The following is a 10,189-nucleotide window of genomic DNA, read 5'->3' on the forward strand; positions in this document are numbered from 1 at the left end:
GAGTCAGAGATATGTAGGTTCTAATGCATAATCAAGGTGGCCACATCTTCTGAATCCAGAATGATGATATACTCAAGAGTGTCCCTATGCACCCAGCATGGTGCCGTGTGTTAAACATAGAGATATACGACACACAGCTTCTGCCATGAGGTTGCTCCCTGCCTTTTTGTCACCTTCCAGTCTATTTTTACATAACAGAGAATTATCATAAAATACCAATCTAGCCTTAAAACTCCACTGCTTCAAATGTTCACGTTCCCTTGCATTTATAATAAAATTCAAACATCTTCAAGGCTCCCAAGGCCCTGCCCATCTCAGCCCCTCCTCTCACCCATTCCTGTCATTCACAATGCTTTACCCGTAATGGCCTTTTCAGTAGGCTTTAAATACCCAGCTCTATCTAGCCCCACGATCCTCAGCCTAGAGCCCTCCTTACCCCAACTTCTCCACTGACTCCTATTTCTAGGAGTTAAAGATCACTTTAAGTTCCCTTTCCTTGAAGTCCCTACCTCAACCCTGCAGGAGATAGAGAGCTGATGAGTGGAGATAAGCAACCACTTAAGGGTTAGTTCATTTTAGAAAAATCACCCAGGCAACAACAGTGTGCATTGACTAGGGAGATAGTACAAGGAGAGGTGATGGCTCTAGTAGCAAAGTTCAGTAGGAAACAACGGGAGGAGTCCAGGAGAGAGACATAGTGAATGTATACAAAAGCACTGGTCTCCTTGAGCTCTGTATAAATTCCAACAGGCTATTAGCTCTCTCAACCAGTATTATTTATTACAAACTTCCTACATCAGAGAGGTCCAATAAACATCAGTTAATTAGAAATGAATGAAAGAAGAACAGAAAACATCAATAGTAACCACCGTTGTTTAGTTATGGAGTACTAGGCACTGTAGATGAAGAAGAGAAGGAAGGCAGCAGTGGCTAGGAGAATAGGGTCTGCCAGAGTTTGTCTGGGTGACTTTAAGTAAGTTACTTTACTTTCCTGTGCTTTGAGTTTTTCAAAAGGGGACAGTAATAACACCTACAAAAGAGGACTTTGGTGAGATTTAAATGTAAAGCACTACCTGTAACACATTAAGTAATCAATAAAGATTAGCTGCTTAAAAACTTGTCACTATCATCATAGCATGAAAAATCATTATTATCATTAGTACTACTACTACCACCACTAGGTACTTCCTAGACATTACTTCATCTTCACAAAATAACTTATGAGGAATATACTATTATCTCCATTCCATAGTACAAAAAATTAACTGCAAAACAGTTGACACAATTTGTTTGGATTTGGGGGGAAAACATTTTGTTTATTTATTTCTAATAATTTCAAATTTTGTTTTAGATTTAGGGGTACACGTGCAAGTTTGTTACCTGGGTATCACGTGATGCTGAGGTTTGGGGTATGAATGATCCCATCATTCAGGCAGTGAACAAAGAACTCGACAGTTAGTTTTTCAACCACTGCCGCTCTTCCTCACTCTCCCCTCTAGCAGTCCCCAGTTTCTACTGTTGCCATGTTTATGTCCATGAGTACCCAATGTTTAGCTCCCACTTAGGAGAACATGCAGTAGTATTTGGTTTCCTGTTTTTGTGTTAATTCACTTAGGATAATGGCCTCCAGCTGTATTCATGTTGCTGCAAAGGACATGATTTAATTCTTTCCACAGCTGTGAATTATTCCCTGGTATATATGTACCACATTTTCTTTGTCCAACCCACTGTTGTTGGGGCACCTAGGTTGATTCTATGTCTTTGCTACTGAGCTCACACAATTTGTAAGTATCAATACCAGCATTTGAGCCTAGTTGTATGAGTCTAACATCCATATAATAACCACATTATGACACTGTCTCTCAAAAGAAGGACAGTCTCCAGTGTGATATATACTATATGATTTACTGAACACTTTTTATGTTCCAAGAACTCTTCTGGACTCTAGGGATACAGCTGTGAACAAAACAAGTAAGTCCCTGCTTTTATATAGCTTATATTCTAGTGGATGAAGATGAACAGGAAAACTAAGAAGGGGGAAAAATTACCTAATAATAAGGACACTACAGAGAATTAAAATTAAGAGTGATGTGTCTGGGGGCTACTTAAGATTGGGAGGGCAGAAAAAGCCTTTCTAAGGAGGCTACATTTAAGACGATAACCTAAAACTCAACCAGAAGGAACAAGCTACCTAAAGAGCAGTACAGAGAGCTTTCCAGGCAAAGAAAATAGCTATTACAGAGAGCCTAAATAGCTATACTACAGAGAGCCTAAAGTGCAAATGAGATTGCATCTTATGGACCCAAAGATAGCAGTGGAGAAGAAGAGGAGCATTCTGTGAGCAGGTCAGAGGGGCAGGCAAAAGCCATGTCACCTGGGACTTTATCATTCAAGGGAAGGGAATGTAGAATTTATTATTTATTTATTTAGTTAGTTAGTTAGTTATTTTATTTTATTTTATTTTTTGAGACAGAGTTTCATCTTGTTGCCCAGGCTGGAATGCAATCAATGGTGCAATCTCAGCTCACTGCAACCTCCGCCTCCTGGGTTCAAGCGATTCTCCTGCCTCAGCTTCCTGAGTAGCTGAGATTACAGGCACACGCCACCATACCTGGCTAATTTTTTGTATTATTAGTAGAGACAGGGTTTCACCATGTTGGCCAGGCTGATCTCAAACTTGTGACCTCAGGTAACCCACCCGCCTCGGCCTCCCACAGTGCTGGGATTATAGGTGTGAGCCTGGGAATGTAGATTTTATGCTAAGATAATGACAGATGCAATGGGAGGGCTTTAAGCAGGAAAGTAACATGAGCTGACTTACATTTTTAAAGACCCATCTCACTGCTGGGCAGAGAACAGACTGTAGTGAGGTAGGAATGAGGAGACAGGAAATCAGGCTATTTCTGTAGTGTAGACCAGAGATAAAAGTGGACTAGGGAGGTAGGAGTACAGCTGGAGAAAAACAGATTTGGTATGTGTTTTAGAGGTAGAGTAGAAAGGTTTTACAGATTAACTGAATAAAAAGGTTGAAGGAAAGAGAGGAATAACCTCTGTATTTTTAGCTTGAGTAACTGGAAGAATAATGGTTTAGTTTAATGAAATAAAGTATATTTAAGGAGGAACATGATTGGGATAAGAATAAGAGTAGAAAATAAGAGTTCTGTTTTGTTCCGGTTACATTTGAAATGCCCATCGTATATCCATTTGGAAATGTGCATAGGTACCCGGATCAGAATCAGGAATTCTAGGGAGTTCCTCTTACTCTTTCTCTGATTTCATAAGACACTGCAGATAAAACAGCATGAGGAAAATAGCTTTTAGAATGCACAATGTGAGTATTGGTGATAATCTAAAGCAGTGAGACAAGCTGCCGCGCTCTTCATGAAACCACTTCACTTATGAAATGTGAAGCATCATTTTTGCTGGGCAATATGACACAGAAAGAGAGTAAGCCTGAGGGTCAATGAGATTCATGCCAAGGGGGTTAAGTCATATGATATGGCCTCTATTTCCTAAATCTTATAAGATTACAGGGCAGGTACTAGTAAGAGGTCAGAGTTCCAAGTAGGATACAATCAAGGAGTGCTTCTGAGAATTCCATCCTACATGAAGGGAGCCCAGTGCATATCTGAGACAATAATATCTTTTAAGTACACATAAAATAACAACTGCTCTACCTGCTATCTAATAGGAGTTTCCATGGAAACTGTCAGAAACAATTTCTTTAGAGTTATAGTGATTACTGACAAAAATAAGATGGACATAGAGTAAAATAAGAGCTAAATTTACAAAATGGAATGGGCCATATTAAATAACACAGCTCTATTAATATTAAATTCTGAGTAATCTGATTCAAGCTAGTTGTATTTAAGCATGACAGATTTTCTTAAAATGGCTATTTTGAGCATACATATCAAAATGAGACAGAGAGATAAGAAATCACGTTTGTTGTATATAAGTCATTAGTCTTTAATACACATCAGCAATATTGTAAAAGACACATATTTTTAGGAAAGATAACTAAAATTTATTGAGCAGTTACTAAATATCAGGTGTTTTGCATATAACATCTTGTTTGATCTTCACAATAATCTCTCCAGGTAGGTTTTATTAACATCATTTTTACAAAGCGGGAAGCTGAATCTCAAAAAGATATAGCTTCCTCAGGATCATACAGGTAGTGAACAATAGAGCCTGAATCAGACCCAGGTGTAGGTGAACACCAAATGTACACCCTTTCATTCAGCTCTTAAAGGAGGCCACAACCCACAAGAGTCCAGGAGACTTGGGCCTATGTTCTCTTCCAATCACAAGAATCATCTTTTTGATTAGTTGACGGTTAGATTAGTTAACTGAAAACAAGGCTGCTATATAAATTCCTTAAAAAAACAATGTCAGGCATATACAATTCAAAGTTTTGTTTTGCCCAGAATATACAATAAAATTTTAACAGGTACTGATTTGCCCATCAAATTAAATTAACAAAAGAAAGTTAATCAAAGAACATAAAGAGAAACAAGTAAATGAAAAGACTCGAGTACTATGTTGAAGCTCACTTACCAGCTGCCTGATAAACTTAGGGAGCCAAGGTAGATAAGCTCATGAGGCATTATAAAAAAGAATAATCTCATGGCTGGGCGCGGTGGCTCAAGCCTGTAATCCCAGCACTTTGGGAGGCCGAGGCGGGTGGATCACGAGGTCAGGAGATCGAGACTATCCTGGCTAACATGGTGAAACCCCGTCTCTACTAAAAATACAAAAAACTAGCCGGGCGTGGTGGCGGGCGCCTGTAGTCTCAGCGACTTGGGAGGCTGAGGCTGGAGAATGGCGTGAACCCGGGAGGCGGAGCTTGCAGTGAGGAGATCAGGCCACTGCACTCCAGCCTGGGAGACACAGCGAGACTCCGTCTCAAAAAAAAAAAAAAAAAAAAAAGAATAATCTCTTAAATTATCTTTGTCATTTAAGAATAAAAGCAAAAATGCCAAGCTGTTTCTTACCACATCACAATATGCTATAACCATTATTCCAAGTAATTGAACTGTATTGCCAAGGTGATTGCTACAGCTGACCAACTCTGCTAACTTAATATAACCGTAGTGGCCACATGAGAAATGGAAGCAATCTAAGGTATTGAATGTTACATTCCTTCTCTAATAATTATTTAACTTATTTTGGCTGTTGAATTTCTTTATAAATTCATGGTCTTGTACATTTTACTTCAAAGGTCTTTAAAGAAAAACCTGAATATCTAGATCCCTCTTTCAGTTTAAGCAGTCAAAACAAATTTCTTTCAACCCCAGCAAATACTAGTACATTAGCAGTCAGAGCACAGCTCATGTATGCACACACAGAAATACAGGACTCACGCTAAATTCCATAAAGAGGAGAAACAAAGAAAAAAACCAAAAGAAGAAACATATCCAAAAGGAATATGAAGTGTTAAAATACATAAAACAATGCAGGTACATTGAAAATGAATTTTTCAAAATCAAGATACTACTGGCTTTCACGTTTGGCAATACTGGATAGTTTCCGGCCAAAGTACCAATGAAAAGCTCAGCTGTGAAGCGAGGACATGCTTTAAAATAATTGTCAAATGAAATCGCACAATAAAACATATGCCTAAAAGATAATGTCTAAAGAACTACAATAGGGGAAAGCAAATCATTTCCAATATAAATGGAGTATTTCTAAATAAGAAATTATAAATGCAAACCACTCAGAGTACTTAAATGCAAACACGACAGACCACATTCAAAACACAATGCAAAGTTAAGCCTAAACACCAGCAGGAATGGTACTTATTATTTTAACAGACACAAATTTTAAGTGTGTCTTTATAGTTTTAGTAAGTTTTGGTTAGATGAACTCCCAAAAAAGTGCCAACACTGAAAGTAATTTATAAAGATTCATTCTTTAAAATGGATTATAACACTAAAGTTTGATATTTTTCTAGTCTGTTTCTTGGTGCATTCTATTTCAATTTGATGATACAGTACTGGAAAAGCTTCTTGTATATGCCTTCAAACACTCTATGTAATGTTAAAGCACAGTTCTTGGGTTTAGAAATTTTCAGGACTGTTGATGCATAAAAGCTGTCTTTAAACATTCTATTTCCCCATTACTACTGAATGACTCTGCTAGTGCTTAAAACCACTTTAATTCTTAGTAGAAAAGCCAAGATGGAAAACAGAGCTCAGTGCTTATAATGAAAGAAAGCAGAGTCTAGAGATATACGTCCTCCTGTTCTTTTAGTTCAAAAAATCAGAAATCAATTGGCATTGTTACATATAATATTTTCTCATTTAGCAGATGACACCCAGAGATAGAAATCATTTTAGTTCCTTAAAGAGCTTTTGTTTTCTCCTGTTTGATTCTTCCTTAAGCTATTTCTTATTTATTTTCTTCAAGATTTTCCTCCTCTATCTTGCCAGAACAGGACTTGAAATATAAATGAAAATGAATGAAGAGGGAGAAACACTTCTGAAAGGCTATGGTGAAGCCAAGGAGTTTTCACTGTGTTTGGGGGTGCTCATCTCACATTTGCCTGTTCGTGAGTCCTGAGGCTTGAAATATTCTGCTTAAAAGGCATTATAGAAAAAGTAGCCTCTTACCAGCAGCCTTCTCCGGGTTTTCTAGCACATAATAGGTTTTAAATGGCCCAAGTTAAGCCATAACTACAGAAAAGTGCTCTAAATGTTTCGGTTTTCATTTCAGCTATGTGGCCACCTAACGAAATGTGTGTCTTCTTCCCTAAAGTGAGACTGAATACATCCAAAGACCTAGTTCCTAATGGGAATGCATAGGTAATCATGTCTGGGTCCATGAATCACTCAGATTGTTTTCAAAATCCTGTGCACACATCTGGAGAGCAATTCCATAGCTTTCATCCAGCTCTCAAAGGGCTGCATCAACACAACGGTCAAAGAGCCATTGTGCCAACATCTGTTCCAGCCCTTACACCAGGATGGCACAGGATAAAGGCCAAAGCACATGTCCTTAAAATATTCCCTGGGGTAAGTCACTTCCTGTCTATGAAAACGTATATATTAATAACCTGCTTCACAGTAAGCTGATGAAGAATAGATAAGTGGGATGTTGACCAAAGATTCCTAATTTGTAAAAGTTACTTCCTTTGTGGCAAGAAGACAAAAATCATTTAAAAAATACACTATGTGCACATTTGACAATGGGAGCTCCCAGACACTGAGGAACTGCCTCTGCTCAAACAGCTTGCAAGTATCAGGGCTGGCACTCCACTTTCTGTCCTTTTCAAACCCCACATGAGAAGAACACAATAGGCCACATTCAAAACACAATGTAAAGTTAAACCTAACACCACCTGGTACTCAGGCCTGGGCCCACCAAACAAGAAATAAAGACATAATGATACCTTATAGTGAAATCAACCGTCAGAAACAAAGGTATTTAAAATTACCAAGTGACCCTTTTGGGGTCTACAACACTTACCAGACCTTAAGAAAGTAGAAGACGAAGAGACGACTGCATCAGGTGAGCAGGCCATTTCAAATTGTTGGCTCTAATCATAAGCGTCGCAGGCTAAGCTACAGCAATTTTAAAACTGTTTAGTAAAGGTTAGAAGCAATCAGTGTTAAATTAATTGAAAGCAGTGTGAGCAGTTATTAACATGATGCAGTGCGCAACGAAGGCAGTAACTGAGGATCATTATAATTTTATTTTCTCTTTTATGACTTGAATATGTGATTTTCTTTGCTTTGATAAATTACACTTGCTCATATGGATGAGACAGGAACTATATAATATCCACTTATTAAATATTACATAAAAGTAGTATCCTCTATTGTGCAGTGAAGTAATTATGCTACTATGTAACAATGCTCAGAACTCTGTGAGGAGGACTCTATGCTCCAGGCAGGTTAGTCGGTTTCTAACAAAGCTCCATTTATATATTCTTCTAAAAGTAACAAACAGAATCAAGTTGATTGCTTTTAATGACACAGGAAGTTTTTAACTCGAGTTACTAACTTTATCATCTGTACTTCATATATTTATAAGAATCTGAAACCTCAAATTTAACTACTAATTTGGAGTAATGAATTCAAGTGGTATCTCTTTTTACTACTAGGATGTAAACATACAGGAACATTCAACATTGATACTATGCACTTTGCATATAAAAGTGGATTTACATAACTGCATTCAACAACAGTTAACACTAAAATTTTTTTTCTCAGCTAAGAAAAGAGAAGTAAGGTTTTCAAAGCTTACTGTTAACGACATGCATTTCAGAGGAAACAAAGACTAACGAAGAAAATAAACTCTATGTGCTTATGAAAGGAAAAGAGAAATCTTGCAAAAAATATATGTTGGGGGCAGTACTCAGGTCCCTGTAAGAAAACTCCGGTTACTCTCTGTTTAGATATAACCAATCCAATAACACTTTTATATCCAGATAGCCACATTGTTAGTAGCCAACTCAGTATTTCTATATGACTCAAAAACAATTTAAGAAAAAGTGTGAAACAAATACATCTAACTATTCCAAGTCACTTTATTGATTTTTAGTAGTACTAAGGACTACTTTTTGAAAAAATTACCTCATACTTCACAGTTGGTAATTTTACTATAACTCTGAGTAAATAAAGCTCAACTTTTTGTAAGGTATAAAAAACAGAATGTTGGGTGTATGATTTCTGAAATTAGATTTTCAGAAATTAGATTTACTTTCTCCAAATTTAAAAAAAAAAAATGTGCACAACAGACAACTAAGAACTTCATAAATGGGAAAAGCCCAAAACATAAGGGGGACATATTAGCTGAGAAAATAATTTCTTTTTTTCCTTTTTTTTTTTTTTGAAACGGAGTCTCCCTCTGTCACCCATGCTGGAGTGCAGTGGTGTGACCTCCACTCACTGCAGCCTCTGCCTCCCAGGTTCAAGCAATTCTCCTGCCTCAGACCCCCGAGTAGTTGGGGTTACAGGTGCCCGCCACCACGCCCAGCTAAGCTTTGTATTTTTAGTAGAGATGGGGTTTTACCAGATTGGCCAGGCTGGTCTCGAACTCCTGACCTGAGGTGATCCGCCCACCTCGGCCTCCCAAAGTGCTGGGACTACAGGCATGAGCCACCGCATCCGGCCGAAAATAATTTCTTAATATCAATGCAAGTGCAAAGTTAATTTTCCTAGCTAAGGCCTTTCACACTACCGCCCCCGCAATGATGCAGTTCTTTAAAAGGGAAGCTCCTTAGTTGAAAACCTGTATTCTGCCTTCCACCTTTCCTGTTTAAGTACATGCTTTTTGCTTAAGATTATATCCAGCCAGCCCGGAATACGGGAAGTTTTAATCCCAGCTTTTAGAGGAGTCATCAGCCACAAGTGCTGATAATGCCACAAGTCATGACTTGCAGTTTGAACAAGTCAGTTCGGGACACTTGAAACTGTTAAAACTGCCTGCAAGGCACCTTCTGACCTCTACGCTTTCTGGCTTGGTAACCACACAACCTGGAACCACTTAAGGAGCCCCTTTTCCTTCTGAGCCCTAACTATGCACTTCAAGATCTGAGGCCCAGTCTCCTTCAATTTCTGCTAGACAGATGACAGGTCTACTGCTTAGAACCTGTGGGAATGTAAAAGGGATATAAGACATAAGGCAAGGAGCAGACGCCGGCTTTCTGCAGCCCGATCGTAGTTACATCTGACTTGATCTGATTAAGCTATCTGACTTTTGGGGAGAACATTCACAGGGAGGACACATTCCCTTTCCCAGGAATGTGCCGCCGCCAGATTTTTAAGTTAGAAGACTCTAAGGGAAGTCCGGACCGCTGCCTACTTTCCGAGTGGGGATCATAAGTTGAATAGAGTCGGGGGCACACACACAATGAAGTAGGCACCGCCACCTAATTTTTAGAGGTGGATGAAGATATCAGAAGCAAGGTCAGGGCCGCCAACAATTTCTAAGGGAGAACTCGGGGCACAGGTTCATTCCCAGGGCCCCCACCTGCCTCCCACCAAGGTGCTTGAGGAGAAGCACCACCCCAGGTACTCGGGGAGGGGGGCGGCGCCCCAGCCAGCCAAACCTGAGCGCTTGGTCCGAGCTCTTCGCTCCAAGACCTTCCAGCTCACTTCGGCCGTGAGCCCCGCCGCCCCCGCCATCGCGCTCCCGCCGCCACCTTGGCCACAGCCCCCGGGGCCGCCTGTCAGCAATGCCT

At 39.3% G+C, this 10,189-nt stretch overlaps 1 protein-coding gene across 4 annotated transcripts in view; it reads right to left on the reverse strand.

Moving 5' to 3' along the window:
- Nucleotides 1-10,183, reverse strand: part of PHKB (phosphorylase kinase regulatory subunit beta) — a 228,643-nt gene extending 218,460 nt beyond the window's left edge. Inside the window, exons 1-2 of one of the 4 annotated variants that reach the window (XM_021932350.2) lie at nucleotides 10,058-10,183; nucleotides 7,471-7,565 (exon numbers count right to left, since the gene is read on the reverse strand). In XM_021932350.2, the coding sequence (XP_021788042.2) occupies nucleotides 7,471-7,525 (55 nt within the window). In that variant the 5' untranslated portion in view covers nucleotides 7,526-7,565; nucleotides 10,058-10,183. Of the gene's footprint in view, nucleotides 1-7,470; nucleotides 7,583-10,057 lie in introns of all 4 variants that reach the window. The other 3 variants (XM_021932349.2, XM_009196373.4, XM_021932353.2) reach the window with 3 other exon arrangements.
- Nucleotides 10,184-10,189: the final 6 nt, after the last annotated feature.

Source organism: Papio anubis, chromosome 18 (genome assembly GCF_008728515.1).
Source record: "Papio anubis isolate 15944 chromosome 18, Panubis1.0, whole genome shotgun sequence".
NCBI lineage: Eukaryota > Metazoa > Chordata > Mammalia > Primates > Cercopithecidae > Papio > Papio anubis.